General features: G+C 44.6%; 1 protein-coding gene across 1 annotated transcript in view; it reads left to right on the top strand.

Moving 5' to 3' along the window:
* Positions 1 to 19,437, top strand: part of ARCN1 (archain 1) — a 37,699-nt gene that overhangs the window by 12,177 nt on the left and 6,085 nt on the right. The window contains exons 2-7 of the mRNA XM_040325491.1: positions 4,768 to 5,031; positions 10,346 to 10,525; positions 13,683 to 13,894; positions 17,416 to 17,577; positions 17,731 to 17,896; positions 18,084 to 18,231. Of these exons, the coding sequence (XP_040181425.1) occupies positions 4,768 to 5,031; positions 10,346 to 10,525; positions 13,683 to 13,894; positions 17,416 to 17,577; positions 17,731 to 17,896; positions 18,084 to 18,231 (1,132 nt within the window). The remainder of the gene's footprint in view (positions 1 to 4,767; positions 5,032 to 10,345; positions 10,526 to 13,682; positions 13,895 to 17,415; positions 17,578 to 17,730; positions 17,897 to 18,083; positions 18,232 to 19,437) is intronic.

The following is a 19,437-nucleotide window of genomic DNA, read 5'->3' as shown; positions in this document are numbered from 1 at the left end:
CCCAGGGCTGGAAATTGTGCTGGCACTGGGCTCTGGAAATTGGCACAGAGTCCCTAATCCAATTTATACTGGGGGAAGGGCCTATGCTGACACCTCACACCCAACAGTGGTGGAACTCCAGGGCCCGGTCCCTGGTAGTTCTGCCACTTGAGAGAAGCAAAGGTATCACGATGGGCATACCTGATCTGTCTGAACCCTAGAGATATTCCTCACCTGAACTAGAGGCCAACCGATATGGGTTTTTCTCCCTGATTTTAGAAATCGGGGCAGCCAATGGCCGATATGATGCTGATTTTTGAGGCCGATATTTTAGGCCGTTTTTATTACCTTTTGTCTCATAAACTCATCCACTCCCCCCTGCTTTCTCCTGTCGCTCTACCACACACAAAATGTCCTCAGTACAGATTGCACTGGCAGGTGGCACTGATAGAGCCGATAGTGTAACTGTGTAGGAAACTGACATGTCACTGACTGCAGAGAGAGAGGGGCTGTCAAATTCATTGGTGATGTCGGGGGTGGGCGGGACCCAGCAGCTATCAAACACCAGTCAACGATTGGGCTGTTTAAGAAAGACGCGTGGCCACATTCACGTAGAGGCCCGCCCAGATCCCATCCCATTGGCTGGTGTTTGATAGTTATTCGGTCCTGCATACCCCGGGTCCTGCCCACCCCCGACATCAACACTTAATTTTGACAGCTCCTCTCTCTCTGCATTCAGTTACACGTCCGTTTCACACACTGCCACTCTGCTCTGCCAACAGTGTGTGGAGAAGGAAGGAGGAACGTGGGCACGGTGTGGTCAGTGTTAAAGGGGGTGGGGTTTTGGCTCCATTATCAGGCACCAGGGGTGCCCCACCCCATTTTCGCCTCCATTATCGGCATTTTTTTTCTTTTCGGCAATGTGCCAAAAGGACCATTCCGGCCGCCGAAATTTCGGTGCATCCCTAAACATATTGGGCCGGATTCACAGACAACTTACGCCGATGTATCTGATACGCCGCGTAAGTTGTAGTATGCGCCGTCGTATCTATGCGCTGTATTCAGGAAACCAGATATGCCTGAATTTCTGCTTGATCCGACCGACGTAAGTCTCCTTACGCCGTCGTATCTTGGGTGCATATTTACGCTGGCTGCTAGGGGCGCTTCCGTTGATTTGCGCGTTTGAATATGTAAATGACCTACATACGCCGATTCACAAACGTATTTGCGCCCATCGCAGTAAGCTACGCCGTTTACGTAAGGCTTACGTCCGGCGTAAAGTTATCCCTCATAAAGCAGCGGTAAGTCATGTTGGGGTATGGACGTCGGATTTTACATCATTTGCGTAAGTCGTACGTAAATGGGGCTGGGCGTAGGTTACGTTCACGTCGAAAGCATTGAGCCGACGTATCTTGGGGAGTATTTGCGACGTGATTCTGAGCATGTGTCATTCGTTCGGCCATGCATTTACATGGGGTCACGCTTCATTATAATACTACACGCCCACTGCCTTGCTACTTTGAATTAGGCGGGCTTACGCCGGCCATTTTACGTTACGCCGGCGCAAGAAAGGGAGCAAGTGCTTTGTGAATACAGTACGAGCCTCTCTATGTTACGTCATAGCGCATATCAGATGCGCTACGCCGCTCTAAAGATACGCCAATCTGGCCCTTTGTATTTGCTACGTCTATTGGACTTAAATCAATTGATATGTCAGTGAATGGTGAATAATCACTTATTATTTATATCCCTATGCAGGGCTCAAAATTTCAAGTCAAGCCTTAAGAGCTACTCGCCACCAGTTGCCGCACCCAACCGCTACCCTGCCCCGCCCCTAAAAATGCCCTTGTAAATTCTGGGACCTGTATGTCTGCCAGAAGGCAGTGGTGGTGGTGAGGAGGGCCTGGAAATTTCGTAGATTGTCGCAATCATTGTGCAGCGATCTCACCCGGAAGTGGGTACAGCAAAGAAGCAGAACTTCCCCTTTTTGGGTGGAGATCTGCTTTAAGCCTAGCTGTTTAGGGACCCAGAACTGTATGGTCGATTAAAGGGGGAAAAACTGGCATGCTCTCACATACCAGAAATAGAAGGGCAGTTGAGGGAGAAGCGAGATGGACACTGTAAACTTTTCGGAGGAGAGAGGGGACAGGATACCTGTCAGACAGGTAGTCCTCCCCACTTCCGGGAGTCCGGCTGTGACATCACCGCAGGGCTCCCTCCTCCTCCTCCTCCTCCCCTGGCCGCCGGGCTAATATGAGAAAGGAGCGGGCCTCGAGCATGCGCAGTAGGGTACACTGCTGGGTTCCTACACTGATGGGGAAACATCAGCTGCGGTGCCGACATCGAGGGACACCAGGACAGGTAAGTCTCCATTTAAGTCTCCATTTATTAAAAGCCAGCAGCTGCAGTATGTGTAGCTGTTGGCTTTTAATTTCTTATTTATTTTTGCCCGGAACACTTCTTTAACCTATTACTTTGCCAAGCATGAAAAAGTACAGGTGCACTTTAGGAAGAAAACGTATTATGCCGACAGACAGGAAGTGCTCCTCCTAGACACAACAAATGTGTAAAAGTAATATGTAAATGCCACACCTAATGATAAATCCATGTCACTGTATGTTTCAGACACATTTCAGCACAAAATGTAATTCTGAACAATACTAGATTTTCTTTCTTTATTTTATTTTTTTACCCATAAAACAAGAATACTTTTTCAAGCTGCTTTGTAGTACCTGATATTTAAAATGCAGAAAGGGTAGTGCATGCTCAAGCTTGTCGTGTGGTCAGACATCTGCTGACTTTGCTAGCATCACCTCCTGCATCAACAGCCATTCCGTAGGAACTGTCAGATGGTGGAAAGTCCGAACACACCCACTGCCTGAGCCAAGGCAGCCGGCCTGCCTTCCTGTCCTCCAAGCTGAGCAGACCCGCCTTCCCGCCTGATCTAAGTGGTCCCACCTCCACACCAGACGAGCTGAGGCAACCGGTCCGCCTCCCAAGTCGAGCGGACACTCCCCCACTGCATAAGCAGAGCCTAGCCAGCCTGCATCCCTGCCAGAGCTGTGACAAGCATACCTGCCCCTCGCCTGTGACGGGTAGAGCTGGCCGCCCGAGCTGAGTGGACCCGCCTCCGCCTGTGACAAGCAGACCTGGCCAGCCCGCCCCCAACCAAGCGAAGCGTACCCGCCTCCCACCTGTGACGAACAGAGCTGGCCGGCCCGCCCCTCCCGTTTGAGCAAGTGCCCTTGCTGTACTCCTTTTTTTTTTTTTTTTTTTCTTTTTCTCTCTCCTACTCGGTGGTGATTGTGACCCCTTTTGTTGGTGGCTAATGGGAGTAGTATTACTTGCAGGCGAGAGCTGCTGAGAGAGGAAGAAGAAATGGTATTAACATTTTGTAGTCGCTGTGATTGACCATAGCCATTACAAGGCACATAGTCAATTGGAATGGCTTTGTGTCTATTGTCTGTGTTCTGATCCAATGAAAGCTCAATCAATGCATTGGCTGCTCTTGCCTTCTTTCTGCAGTGCTATTTTTTTTGATTTGGCACTTTTTTTCTACAATACAATGGTAGAGAGTTGGTTGAATTCCATCCTTGTTGCTAATAAACATATTAGGATAAGAACATCACAGTATAATAAGCAGTCATGTGCTATGTCAGCAATCGATAACCCATGCCCTGCCAGTCAAAAACATAATTATGAACTGTATATACACAAGTGTTAGCCGAGTCTTTCAGCACATATTTTTTGTGTGCTGAAAATGCCCCCCTCGGCTTTATACTCGAGTCACCTTTTTGCGCCAGATCTCCCGGACTTTGGGGACCTGGTACCGGCCGGCCATAGGTCCCCTGGACCCCAAACTTGGCACACATATAGCCCAATTCTTCCTCTACAAGGTTTTATTTAAAAAAAAAATTCAAAATAGGGCACCCCTTCCATAAACTCCCATGTTAAACAGTAATTTCTCTGGTAAATTTGGGGATCCGTTACCGGCCAGCCGTAGGTCCCCTGGACCCGGAACTTGGCAAACAGTAGCCCCAGTTCTCCTCTACAAGTGTGAAAGTTTGCTGTCTGGGGGACCTACGGCTGGGGAGCTACCCTTCTATATACTCCCATGTTAAACGTCGAGGCATGGGGAAAGTGAGACTCAATGAGGCATGCAGATGGACACCCTAGGCTTATACTCGAGTCAGTATGTTTTCCCAGTTTTTTTGTGGTAAAATTGGGTGCCTCGGCTTATATTCGGGTCCGCTTATACTCGATTATATTCGGTAATCTGTTTCTTGTTTCAAATGAGAGCATTTTTGTAATTCTATGTGAAAGCTCTGTAGTCGTGACAAGATGCTTCTGTATTGTGCAGCACTACACTGAACAGGGAGACCGCTAGCAATGGAATGTATATAAAGCTTTAATTGACTTGTACGTTAAAAGCTAAAACTTTGCAAAACACAGCTGAAGACTACACAAATGCAGGCACCCAATGAGACCGACCTAAAAAGGCGCACTTGTACAAGGTGGAGCATAAAAGGGGTCTAATGTAAAACTCCTATTAAACTTTCAATGAATTGAACACACCAGAAGGTTGCTGATTGTATTGCTTTTATAACTGTTCCTCACAGTTTGTAACTGTTTGGGCATTCCCACATTCACCAGTCCATTGTCTGATTGCTATATTTCTCAGTCAAATATACGGTACATTTTACTAAAAATTACTTTTGTATACAAGTTTTGTAAAGCTTTCTTTTAAAATGAGTGCCGGCTGGACAACTTTTCTGTTTTTCTTTTCAGGTGCTACTGGCTGCTGCGGTCTGTACGAAGGCAGGGAAGGCCATAGTATCAAGGCAGTTTGTGGAGATGACTCGGACACGGATTGAGGGGCTGTTGGCTGCTTTCCCCAAATTAATGAATACTGGAAAACAGCACACCTTTGTGGAAACTGAAAGTGTTCGCTATGTCTACCAGCCTATGGAAAAACTATACATGGTTCTAATTACTACAAAAAACAGCAACATCCTTGAGGACCTTGAAACTCTCAGACTTTTCTCTAGAGTGGTAAGTGGTACCTTAACACTGAACTTGAGGCAATCCTAAACACACACGCCTCAGAAAATTTGAATATCATCAAAAAAGATTTTTTCAGTAATTCAGTTCAAAAAGTGAAACTCTTATTTTATTTAGATGCGATATATTTCAAGCATTTCTTTATTTTAATGATTGTTAGTGAAAACCCAAATTTCAGTATCTCAGAAAATTTGAATACATTTTTTTTATACGGAAATTTTGTATTCTGTGCCTCTTCCTCAAAACTCTTGGACCTTGATTTCCAAATGAAATGCAAAAGTTTCCGGTGTCCTTGATGATTTGGGGAGCCATGTAATCTGCTGGTGTTGGTCCACTGTGTTTTATCAAGTCCAAAGTCAGTGCAGCCCTCTACTAGGAAATTCTAGAGCACTTTATGCTTTTCTCTGCTGACCAGCTTTATGGAGATGCTAATTTTATTTTCCAGCAAGACTTGGTACCTGCACTCCCAAAAGTACCAATACCTGGCTTTAGTTATCATGGTATCACTGTTTGGCCAGCAAACTCGCCTGACCTAAACCCCATAGCAGGGATATGCAATTGGCAGACCTCCAGCTGTTGCAAAACTACAAGTCCCATCATGCCTTTCCCTCTGAGTGTCATGCTCGTGGCTGTCAGTCTTGCTATGCATCATGGGACTTGTAGTTCTGCAACAGCTGGAGGTCCGCTAATTGCATATCCCTGCCATAGAGAGTCTGTGAGTTATTGTTGAAGATGAGACACCAGATCCAACAATGCATATGAGCTGAAGGCTACTATTAAAGCAACCTAGGCTTCCATAACACCTCAGCAGTGCCACAGGCTGATCGCCGCCATGCAGCATTGATGTAGTAATTCTAGGCGTGCAACGGATCAAAAAACTCACGGATCGGATCGATCCTCGGATCAGGAGTCACGGATCGGATCATTTTCGGATCAGCAAAAAAAAAAAAAAAAAATCTTGTTACACCCACCAGAGTTTTTGATTTCACAGTTCTTCTCAACACAAAACGGAGCTTATGTGCTTAAATACAGTGTTTGGAAATCCGACATGTACGAAAGTGGTGTCACCAGTTCCCTACTGTGACCTGAACTATCCCAATCATCAGATCCCTTTAGTGTCATTGATCGGCGGGCTGAGTGTCTAGTTAAAACCCCCCCTACGTGCTCAGTCCATACAGATCCCCCCGATCGCCTCCTCTCTCTTCTCTGGCAAGCAGCAGGACGCCCGGTGCGGCGGCGGCAGCGGCTCCCCGTGTGGATTCCTCAAGGTGCAGCATGGAGCTCATCGCTGGGCTGTTAGGAGTCAATGACATATTGATCTCAAGTGCCCACAAACTTCCGAGGAGCAGCCTGCATCCCCCGTGCCGGGTGGACCTCGATGGCCGCCGCTTCGATAGCTAGGCCGAAGCCGCTGCCTTTCCTATGGACCGGGAGGCCCGTGGATAGCCGTGTGTCCCGACCCGAAGGTGCTGATCTGTACGGATCAGTTGCACCCCTAGTGACAATACTTGATGTGTTCCCACTGTCATATGGCATTCTTGTGCCACAGTGCCTACACACCGTCACGGTTTTATCCACTAACCTCTTTCCTTCATCATAATATTAGACAGGGAAGCCAAAATGCTCCCATACAGGGGATTTAAATGACGCGGGGCATTCAAGCTCCTCCGTTCGCCATCACCACGCTGTGTGTGGACTGAACATGCGCAAATTATTATTATTATTTTTTTTTAGAAAACAATCCTCGGATCACGTGTGTGCGGTTCGGATCAATCTTTTTCGGTTCGGATCACGGATCAATGACGATCCGTTGCACCCCTAAGTAATTCATACAAAAGGAGCCCCTACCAAGTTCTTAGTGCATACTATACTGTACATCAGGGGTGCCCAACCTTTTAAAGAGCAAGGGCCACTTAAGCGACTTGGTAACCGGTCGCGGGCCACAATGAGCAGAGCGGGTGGATGGCGGCCCACTCAGCTCTATAGAGCCCACTCTACTCTCAGCACACCAAACTCGCAGGTAATAATAGTCTATGGTTCAGTGCAGGTAACCCAGAGGTTCACTTCTCTGCACCTGCGGATCAGTTTGAAAGCAGCCCAGTAACCACTGTAGAGCACATATGCCCATATATATCATGTTATTTTAGTAATAAACTTACCTTTAATAACCGTATTCTATTTTATTCCATCCCAGAGCAGCAGGTCACGGGCCACATCAGAAGGCTCCGTGGGCCACATGTGGCCCCCGGGCCACTGGTTGGGCACCCCTGCTGTACATGAACATACTTTTCAGTAAGCCAACATTTCTGTAATAAACTTTTTTTTTTGTTTTTGTTTACTAGTCTTATGTAATCAGATTTTCTGAGATACCGAATTATGGGATTTCACTAGCTGTAAGCCATAATCAATATTACAAGAAAAATGCTTGAAATATATTACTATGTGTGTAATGTATCTCAGGGGTGTGTGTGTGTGTGTGTGTGTGTGTGTGTGTGTGTGTGTGTGTGTGTGTGTGTGTGTGTGTGTGTGTGTGTGTGTGTGTGTGTGTGTGTGTGTGTGTGTGTGTGTGTGTTGCACTGAATGGAAATTTTGGAGCTGAAACCGAAAATGCAGGATGCTCTTGGCCAAAACTAAAACCAAAAATGGCAGTTAAATATAAATATATATATATAAAAATATATAATATCTCTATCTCACTACCCCCGAAGGAGCTGCTGTTTTTTTATGGGCGGCATGTTACCTATATTTCCACGCCGTCTAGGGTATAGGATGAGAGTGGAGAAAAAGTTCAATGTCCACACTATAGACTTCTTTTTCTTTTACCAAGTTTGGCAAATAAAGCAAAGTAGTAGTTGAAGAGGTGGAAGGGTAATGAATGATAGGTTCAGTTGTCGGAAACACTACTGCTTCCAGCAATGTAGCTTTCTTCGCCACTCTAGCCAGAGTGGGTATTGTGCACCTGGATAGGCCTCTCTTACTAACCTAGCAGCCAGGATGTCACACTGAATCTTGGTAAAGTCTCTGCCACAGACCTTCCCAAAGATGGAGGTACATTCGGTCCAAAATCCTCTCGGCACAGGATTAAGTACCCGGATCTCTCCCGATTAACTTCTTATGAACTCAGAACTGACAGGCGACCATCATTCAGCCTTTCAGTAATGGTGCGTCCTTTGATGAAGTTCAAGGCCTCTCCTGAGATACCAGCCTCGTGCTCGGTGCTCTCCAAGACAGGTTCTTCTTCGAGTGGCTTCCTCCCTCAGGACTAACAGCACAGGACTACTCTGCAAACGTAGACCCAGTCTGACTACCTGGTCTACTTGGTAGATTAAAATCCTGGACCAACGTGGTCCCGGTTCCAGGAACACTTGAACACGCACCCCCGGCCAGTAGGGCCACACACGGGGGGTGGTGGGACAACCCAGGATCGACGACGACCCCGGACTTATGACGTCTGTCCCTTAAGTACTCCTCCCCAGCATGCACAGCAGGATGATCAACTCCCTCTGACCAATCAGAGGTAGTTGATCATCCTGCCGAAGGGGAACACCCAAAACACCTTGACCTGACTGCTGCACCCCAGACAACAATAGTGGTCACCCACAGTACAGCCATGGCTGGAACAGAGGCCCAAATTTAGTAGAAAAAAAATATAGTCTGAGTCAACTAACTCAGACTACCCTCTAAATTTTAAACTTTTTAATTATTATCATGAATTTAGATTAATATGAATTTGTCGGCCATTATCGGCACCTTTTTTTTAGCACAAGAAAAATGCATCCCTTTATATTTTATGTATGTCTTTACACTGGTCTATTTCGTTTTTGTTGTGGTGTTAAAAAAAAATCTTGCTGGTTGCATTTTTGGTCAGTTAAAAAAAAAATGCACCAAAACCACTCCATTTGAAATGCATTGGAAACGCATCAATAACACACCTGTTATGTTTTTGGTGAGGTTTTTGAGTCGCATGACCTATGAAAAACACACAGAAGCACTTTTTTTCCCTCTATCTGCAAAATGGAAAAACACAATTTTTGGCCAATATGTTTCGGTGCATCTCATATATAATGTATGAATTAAATTGCACTGGTGAAGGTGTTGAGAATCTGTTAAGTGTATTTCAATCTAAATTGTTCCTGACCTGGAGCAGGATACAGATCTGGATAAAGTCGGTGGTCCTTCTCTGCATACATGCTCTTGATTGGGGAAAAAAAAGGATCAGCATGACACCAGAAACTGAAATTTGCAGAAAAGGAAATTAAAATGGCATCCTTCATGTGTCTCTTGGGAAATGTTTCTTGGGGGGGCAGTGCAGGAGCAACTGTGAAACCAAGGGCCCCATTCATAACGGAATATTGATATCGCTATTGGCTTTGTTATACTCCGCATGTTTACATACCGCAACCTGCGTTTTACAACCTATTCAGGCTGTGGTGTGGAGTCCTGAAGTCAGCGGAACACAAAACATCTTTTGTAAAGAAACACAACTGTGCTTTTTAAATGTGCTTTTTTTTTATCCATATTGGTGCAGAAAGCCATACTGCTTCATTTTAATGGACTCCTGAGGGTTTAAAGAAATGGAAGTGTCTGTCGTCCCCCACACTTATTTGAACAAGCTGAAGTTAGAAGCTGATTGGCTACCATGCGCAGCTTCACCATATTCTGAGTGCACCAGTTTTAGTAAATCTCCCCCACAGTGTCTTTGTCTTCACATGCTTGAGATCTGGCCCCACTTTTATTTGCATGAATGGAAAGTAACACTTCTGAGATATATATTTCTTATCCTAGGAGGCAGAAGGGTAGGAGCCTAAGCAAGATTGTTTCACTCGCCTAGCTGAGAATTTTATTTGATTTTTAGGGCAAAATTAAACAAGAATGCAGTTTGGTTGCTTTTAGCAGCAACTCCATTTTAGCGTTTATTTTCTTTTCCCAGTTTTTGTGAATCGGACCCTTAAACAGTGAGGTACAGTTTGAACTTTATGGATACATTGCGTACAATAGCCACAGTTTACTTTACCTTTCACTATGGAGCTTTATTTAGTTCACAACAGCTGCAGCTTTCCCCTTTGCGCTCATATGACAACAGTCCTAATCTGGATTTTTTTTTTTTTTTATTGGCTGTAAGTGATAAGGACATATGCACACATATAGGGTACAAGGTCAATGAGAAATGTTATTTGCGACATTGATTATTCTGTAGTCTTCTTTCATAGCAGTCCTGAATTGGTAAAATGGTGAGGTTTGATATTTTGTGCCCCCTCTTAAATATGCCGAGTAATATTTGTAACACATTGTAACCCTTTTACAGATTCCAGAATACTGTCGAGCCTTGGAAGAGACTGAAATCTCTGATCACTGTTTTGATCTAATATTTGCATTTGATGAAATTGTGGCTTTGGGATATAGAGAAAATGTGAACTTGGCCCAAATCAGAACATTCACTGAGATGGACTCTCATGAAGAGAAAGTGTTCAGAGCCGTCAGAGAGGTGAGATCCAGTCTATCTATTTATAAACGGCTGTTTACACTGATGTAAGAGGCTGTGTAAGCTTTATGGCAAAAGTGTATGATTGGTGTTTTTTTTTATATAATATTTCAGTATCTTCTTACTTTATTTTTTTTCTTGCTTTAAAGCGGGGTTTCGCTGAAATTTTTTATTAAAATTTTTTTTTTTTTTAACGTCAGCAGCTACAAATACTGCAGATGCTGACTTTTAAAATATGGGCACTTACCTGTCCAGGATGCCCGCAATGTTGGCACCCGACGCCGATCTGTCTCTCGGGTGCTGCCGCCGCCATCTTCGGTAAGAGAATCAGGAAGTGAAGCCTTGCGGCTTCACTTCCTGGTTCCCTACTGCGCATGCGCTAGTCACGCAGCACGATCTGGATGGTCCCTGCGGTCTTCTGGGACCTCACAGAAAACAGCGGGGGGCAGAGGAGGCGCCGGACGTGGCGTAGATCTCTGCGGATGCTGCTGCCAAAAAGTGGACGTTCCGCTTTAAGCAGGACTTCATTCAGAGTAAAGTACTGCTGCTTCCCAACAGCCTGTAACTGTAGTACAGTTTATTTTTTTATTTTTTGGAGAGGATGATGCCATTGGCCCCACCCCTTCTCTCCCATAACCTCCTGGGACACCTCCGATGTCCCAGGAAGCTGCAGAAATGTTCAGAGTGGTGTGCGCTTGCACACTGGAGAGCCAGCTGGGGGTCCCTCAAGAAGCCATAGATTGCTCCCATATCCAAGATGGTAGTGCCGGAGACCTGCAGTGGGGACACAGCGCTGGACTCCAGGCACTGTAAATGGCCTGATACAGTGTTTGTAGCTGCTGACTTTAATAAAAAGAAGGTAAAAAAAAGGAGTAACATTTCTGTAATTCATAACTAAAGTCTAAATTTTTTGCATTCCTGGCTTGGTTTCTGTCAACCACCTGCTTTACCTTCCTCTAATACTTGCAGTTTTCTCTCCTATCATAAAGCGTACAACCCAAAAACCACCTTCAGCCCTTGTAAGCCACTACTTCCTTTTTTTTTTTTTCTTTTTTGCATTCGTCAGTCCCTCATCTCCCGTTTTGTTCATCCAAAGAATTCCTTGTGTTCTGTGAAAAGATAACAAGACCTTTGTGACTGGACAAGTTGAGAAGGAGTTGGAGAGTGAACAACCCAATATTGAGTTCAGCACTAACTGGGATTGATGAAACTACAGTAATGTTTTGCATAATTACAGCACCATCCACACATGGGACACCATGTAGCAAATGTCAGCTTGGCATCATGTTACACCCTACATATGGATGTCACATGGTGAAGGTGGTGAAAGAGAATGCATAACTAACGTATGCATTTAAGATAAAAAGAAAAAACTTTTAACAGCTGCTCTCCCAGCCCATCTTAAACGCTTACATGAGCCCGATCTTTATCCGGTGATGTGCCTGTCTACAGCAGCTCTTCTCCCCTCTTTCTCTTCTCACAGGATGCTCAGCAGCAGCAGGCGCCATTTGACCAAAGCATGTGAGGGAGTGGGGGGCAGGATGGGGCTGAGCCACGCTCTGTGTGTCTATGGGGACACACACAGCATGGCTTGGGATCGATCTCACACGAGTGCCACCTTGGCAAATGGATTGCTATGGGAACACTCAAAAAAGAGAAGAAGCCAAGATCGCCAGAAGAGGATCCAAGAAGAGGAGGCTCTGCGCAAATCTGAATCCCGGTCTTTCCAGCGACAGGGACAAGCACAGCAGTCGCTGTCTTGGGTCCTCATTGGCTCCCGCTGCTGTCAATAAATCCAGTTACCCGGGAGCGCGCGCACGAGTGCCCACATTGATATGGGGCTCTGTCGGGGCACTCAAGAAGAGGAGAAGCAAGGAGCTCCACGGGCACCCCAATAGGAGGATCGGGGCCACTTTGCACAAAGGCGGGAGGTATAACATATTGTTAAAAAAAAAAAAAAAACCTTTACAACCTCTTTAAAGTGGAAGTAAACCCATCTATTTCATAGTTTCAAAAAACAGTTAACATTCCCGGAAATGCCGAAAATGCTAACTGTCACATTTGCTTGTGCTCTCAACCAAACTGTCAAACGATCCAATGGCTGGTGCCATAACTGATCACATGTACAGCATCATGGCAGTTGCAGATTACCCCCTTTAATACCGGCACTTCTCTCCTTCGTGTAAAAATCATAATTTTTTGGTAGAAAATTACTCGGAACCCCCAAACATTATATATATTTTTTTTAGCAGACACCCTATGGAATAAAGTGGCAGTCATTGCAACTTTCTTTCCTTGGTGGCCTTCCAGACATACTGTACAATTAGATTAGCAAAACAACGCCTGAAGTTTACTAAAAACAGTACACCAGGAATGGCCTGCAGTCAGGGATAGGCTTGGCTGGACTAGAATGCAGTGGATATATATGTAGGAGATGTGTATATATGTTTTATGCACTGCAGCTCATTGAGTCATCAGGAACAGTCTGCAGTGAGATCTAGCTAAACTGGATACAGTTTTCCTCTCTCCCCCTCTCTGCAGAATAATAGTGCTGTGCCACTGGGGTTTTGTTCCTCGGTTTCTTTAACATGTCTTCCATAGCTTAGGCGCTATCAAACCCAGTTTGTTAAATGTGTTGTTCAAACTGTCTATCGCCTCATTCACACGAGGCGGACTCTGTCGCCACGGAGTCCGCCAGCTCAGCGGGAGATCTCTCCACTGAACAGGGAGGGGTTTGTCGAGCGCTGCTGTCTTCTATGGAGGGATCTGATGAAAACGGACAGCATGTCCGTTTTCATCAGATCTCACCCAATACATCGCCATCCGTCAATGGCAGATCGAATCGCCATATGTCTGATTTTGGCGGACATGTCACCTCTGACATCCGACGCTCCATAGGCTTGCATTGAGCAGCCATTCAGGTCCGCCGACAAAACTAACAGGCGGACCTGAACGGTCCGACCGTGTGAAAGGGGCCTATTTGTGTGTGTTTATATTAAGGGATATGAAATCTTGCAGTTTGTGAATGGAATCACTTGGCCTCTGAATTCTGCATTACATTTTCAGTTCCTGTGTTTTAATAATTATTGGGATGATGTCTCATATTTCTTGTGGTGGAGGAAGTAAACACACTTTTTTTTTTTTTTTTTTTTTGTAATAGACTCAGGAACGAGAGGCAAAGGCTGAGATGAGACGTAAAGCAAAAGAGCTACAGCAGGCTAGAAGGGATGCTGAGCGTCAGGGTAAGAAAGCTCCAGGATTCGGTGGTTTTGGAAGTTCTGGTACTTCATCTATTTCCAGTAATGCTGCAGCCTTGATAACAGAGAACATTATTGAATCAGAAAAAACAAAGACTGCTCCTGTATCAACCAGGTAATTTATTTTATTAACATATTCATTGTCATGAGAATTTGCATTAGTAGGTAAATTTAAAGATAGTTTTTTTGCAAATGGTTTTTCTGGCATTTTGTTGCATGCGTGTTTGAGAAATTTCGTATAAGCCAACAGAGAAAACCAGGATTTGTTAAATTTTGTGTTTCTGCTGCTTTTAAAATAGCATCGATCTGCCCCTAGGAAATTGATTTTTTTTTCATCGTTTTGGAGCTATGTGCTACCATTCACTCAGGTGTGAAAAGGATCGTAGGGAAGGGCCAAACCTGTCGTCAGTGTTTTTTTTTTTTTTTTTTCTGTCTGTGTCTCATTGGGGAGAGGAAAAAATAAATAGTTTATATACATATTATTTTTTTTTTTTGCATCTCACAAAAATGCGTTTTTACCCCTCACATTTTTGTAATTTTATTATACCTTTAAACGCTGAAGAAATTACACATAATTTTGGCTACCCTTAGGGGTGTACTCACTTTTGTTTGACAGCGGTTTAGACATTAATGGCTATGTGAGTTGTTTTGAGGGGACAGCAAATTTACACCGTTAAAGATGTACACTCACTACTTTACATTGTAGCAAAGTGTTATTTTTTTCAGTTTTGTCATATTAAAAGGTATAATAAAATATTTATAAAAATGTGAGGGGGTGTACTCCCTTTTGTGAGATACTGTATAGATCGACCACTTTATTAGGTACACCTTGCTCGTACCAGGTTGGACCCCCTTTTTGCCTTCAGAACTTTCTTAATTTGTCGTGGCATAGATTCAACAAGGTGTTGGAAACATTCCTCAGAGGTTTTGGTCCATAGTGACACGATAACATCACGCAGTTGCTGCAGATTTGTCAGCTGCATATCCATGATGCAAATTTCCTGTTCCACCACATTCCAAAGGTGCTCTATTGGATTGAGATCCGGTGACTTTGGAGGCCATTACAGTAAAGTAAACTCATTGTCATGATCAAAAAAACAGTGGCAAGATGATTTGAGCTTCGTGACACGGTGCATTATCCTGCTGGAAGGAGCCTTAAGAAGATGGGTACATTATAGTCGTAAAGGAATGGACATGGTCAGCAACAGTACTCGGGTAGGCTGTGGCGTTTAAACAATACTCAATACTAGGGTTGTCCCGATACCACTTTTTTAGGACTGAGTACAAGTACCGATACTTTTTTTTCAAGTAGTCACCGAATACCGATACTTTTTTTAAATGTGTCCCCACATGCAGCCATGTCCCCCCACAAATGCAGCCATGTTCCCCCCATATATGCAGCCATGTTCCCCCCATATATGCAGCCATGTCCCCCCACAAATGCAGCCATGTCCCCCCATATATGCAGCCATGTCCTCCCCATATCCAGCCATGTCCCCCCCCCCCCATATGCAGCCATGACCTCCCCATACCAGCAATGCCCCCCCCCATATGCAGCAATGTCCTCCCCCATACCAGCCATGTCCCCCCCCCCCCCCATATGCAGCAATGTCCTCCCTATACCAGCCATGCCCCCCCCATATGCAGCAATGTCCTCCCCATACCAGCAATGTCCTCCCCATACCAGCCATGCCCCCCCCCCCATATGCAGCAATGTCCTCCCCATACCAGCCATGTCCCCCCCCCCCCCCATATGCAGCAATGTCCTCCCCATACCAGCCATGTCCCCCCCCCCCCCCCATATGCAGCAATGTCCTCCCCATACCAGCCATGTCCCCCCCCCCCCCATATGCAGCAATGTCCTCCCCATACCAGCCATGTCCCCCCCATATGCAGCAATGTCCTCCCCATACCAGCCATGTCCCCCCCCATGTGCAGCAATGTCCTCCCCATACCAGCCATGTCCCCCCCCCCATATGCAGCAATGTCCTCCCCATACCAGCAATGTCCTCCCCATACCAGCCATGTCCCCCCCCATATGCAGCAATGTCCTCCCCATACCAGCCATGTCCCCCCCAAAAAAAATCAGCCATGTCCCCCCCTTACCGTACATGCTGCCGCGCCATCACAGCTTTGAATAGCTGTAGTCTCTCACGCTGCGTATAGACACTCCCCCTTGCTCGGGATTGGACAGTTCACCCGAGCAAGGGGAGTGTCTCTACGCTGCGCCGCAGGAAAGACTACAGCTATTCAAATGAATGCTGTAATCTTCCCCGCCCGTGGTAACCAAGCAGGGATGCGGCGAGATGCGGCTTTAGCGGCGGGATTCGTTCGGCGCTTGCGGCGGCGGGGGGGGGGGGGGGAGTATTCTATTTTGGTATCGGGGGTATTTGCGGGAGTACGAGTACTCCCGCAAATACTCGGTATCGATACCGATACTAGTATCGGTATCGGGACAACCCTACTCAATACTGGTACTAAGGGGCCCAAAGTGTGCCAAGAAAATTTCCCCCACACCAATACACCTCCAGCCCAAACCATTGATACAAGGCAGGATGGAGTCCCTCTCTGTTCACTGAGTGGGAAGGGGCTTGTGCAGCGCCGCTGTCTCCTATTGAGAGATATGATAAAAACGGACAGCATGTCCGTTTTCATCAGATCTCACCCGATCTGATTCGCCATGGACGGATGGGGACGAATCGCCATACGTCTGATTTTGTCGGATCGGGTCGGATGTCTCCGCTGACATCCAATGCTCCATAGGATTGCATGGATCGGCCGTTTAGGTCCGCCGACAAAACTGACAGGCGAACCTGAACGGTCCGACCGAGTGAAAGGGACCTAATGGCAATTTTTAATTGTGTATGTAGGCTGCAGGTTTAGAGCTGAAGATTTTATAAATTCCATGTTTTACAAAATAAGTAGGATATGTGTAAGAAAGGAAGAGAGAAATATAGTGAGTCAGGAAATAAAATAAAGATCGAAGAACGTGGTGGTGATCACAAATAATCTGTAGGTAAAGCCGTTTTGGAATAAAGGACTTTAATAGTCTCATGTTTTTAACAATTGCCTAACAATTGCCTTGTTTCCAAGAATTTTATCCTTTTTTTTTTATTTGAGTTCTCTTACATCGCTGCTGGTGCAAACGCCAGCTCCCTCCTATGTGTACCACTGAAAAGCTTTCCTTTTATTCTTATTCTGGGGATAACGTTGCATTTTGGATTTTCTCTCATTTTCAGTCCTGATGACAGTGGTCACAAAGAAAAACAATTGCAATAACTGCATACTTCATGTGTCACCTTTTAAGGAAGTAGGCTGTAATTTTCCTGAAAAATTTGTGTTTTGATGTCTTCCAGGTGCGAAATATGTTGTTATTACAATTAAGACCTTTTTTGATTTCAGATTTTTACCTACTGGTGTGCTGGTAAATTTTGTGCTTTAGTAATAAAAACTGACAGGTTTGCTAACACCTCTCCACTCATTTCTAAATGGACATGTCGGGGGTTCTCGCATTTAATTGCAGTACAGGTGCAATTGCAACCTAAGATTTAGCATTGAGTGTACTGAATGTTAACCATGGTATACAAAGGACTTGTATTATGAAAATGACTTGCATTTGTTGATGTATCATTTAAGGCCATCTGGTTCCAACAAGGCACTAAAACTTGGGGCTAAAGGAAAAGAAGTAGATAACTTTGTGGACAAATTGAAATCTGAAGGAGAAACTATTACTTCATCTGCTGGAAAGAAACAACACGAAGCAGCAAAAGTCCTTCCTCCACCAGCCCACATAGATAGGTCAGTACTTTGCAAAGTCTTTCTTTCATCTTTCTCTTGACTTATAGAAGAGCTTTCTTTTCTAGTGTTACCAGCTTTCACTGACTTGCCCAAACATCCAAGACAACAGAACATTCACTTTTATTCACCAGATATATTAATCTTAAATTGTAGTGTTCATTTGAAGATTGAAGAGAAGATAACCTTAACCTGCAGTAGGGATGGTGGTCTGCAGAATATGGAAGTCCACGGTCTCATTATGCTTAGAGTGGCTGATGATAAATTTGGAAGAATCCGTGTGCATGTGGATAATGAGGACAAGAAAGGTGTGCAGCTCCAGGTAAGTCTCAAGGAAAAACTGTTCTGAATGAATTGATGAACCTCACCAAGAGGTGTTTTGTAGGTTAGCGTGTGTGTGTTTTTTTTTATATTATATATATGTGTGTGTGTGTGTGTAAAAAAAAATTGTAAACAAATAAATCATCCATTAATACTACTTCTTTTTTTTTTTTTTTTTTTCCCCATAGACCCATCCCAATGTGGACAAAAAACTTTTTACATCGGATTCTATTATTGGACTGAAAAATGCAGAAAAATCTTTCCCTATTAATAATGATGTTGGAGTCTTAAAATGGCGACTGCAGTCAACAGATGAGGCCTCAATTCCTCTTACCAGTAAGATTGTAGAATTGTTTGTTTATGGAATATGTGTAAAATATATATATATATATATGAGATTTTTTTTTTTTCCACTATTTTGACTAAGTGTCTAATGCCAAAATCCACAAGATTCAATTAAAGAGGAAATCAACCCTCGGATATTTTTTTTTTTTTTTTTAAATAACCTGCAAGAGAAAGGCATAATGAGCTAGTATGCACAGCATACTAGCTCATTTATGTGTCACTTACCTCAGATCGAAGTCTGCCTCAGTCCCGTCCACCACAGCCGCCATGTCCCCTCGTCGCTAGTTCCTGTTTTCGCTGTGATTGGCCGGAGCGGCGATTGACGTCACGCAAAAACACGGCATTAACCCCGTTAATGTCATTCACAAAAACGGCACCGATCAGTGCACCTGCTCCGTTGTCTACGGTGCCCAATTCTTTGAAAGTATCTCCTTAACCGTGTAGGTTAAGGAGATATTTCTTACAGGTAAGCCTTAATCTAGGCTTACCTGTAGGTGCAAGTGTTAACAGTGGGTTTACAACCACTTTAAAAGAAATGTGTATTTTTTGTTATCTGTGACAGGCTGCACATACAGATGTACAGACTTTTGAACTTGTGTACTCTAGCATGAGAACTTGTGTACTCTAGCATAATACCTTCTTGAGTAAAATAATAGTTTTGGTTGGACTGAGTATAACTGTAATGGGAAGCCTCTGGCCAAAAGGCATTGTGCAGCAGCCAGCAAGGAGTGGACAATCTTCGGTACTTCAGCATCGGGAAGTGCCAAAGTTTTGTCTGTCAGAATGGGAAACTTTGGGAGGCTGCTACAGGTATATACAACATTCTCTAACAATTAAAGCCACACCTGTAACTCCGTCACTTTTGATACAAGCATTGTTCTAACCACTTTCCACATTGACGCATTCCATGGAGGTTAGATAAAGACAAATGAGTTAACCTTGTGGCTATAAATGCTGCGGTACGTTCTTGACACTCATCCGGGCAGCTTCCTAAGCTTTAATACGATTACAGAACAAGTCAAGGTTTTTTGTGTGACAAACTACTGCTGCCTTACCTGGACCCTGCATACTCCAGGTTAGACTAGGTAGTGAAGCAGAAATGAGGACACCCTGCTATTTTTAAAATGGAATAAATATATAGAAAATGTATTCTTACAAAACCACTTTAGGCAGAATTCTATGCTTTTTGAATTTTAA

The sequence above is a fragment of the Rana temporaria genome, chromosome 10 (assembly GCF_905171775.1).
Source record: "Rana temporaria chromosome 10, aRanTem1.1, whole genome shotgun sequence".
In the NCBI taxonomy this organism is placed as follows: Eukaryota; Metazoa; Chordata; class Amphibia; order Anura; family Ranidae; genus Rana; species Rana temporaria.
The sequence above is the reverse complement of the archived record's forward strand: the minus strand, read 5'-3'. Positions and strand labels throughout refer to the sequence as shown.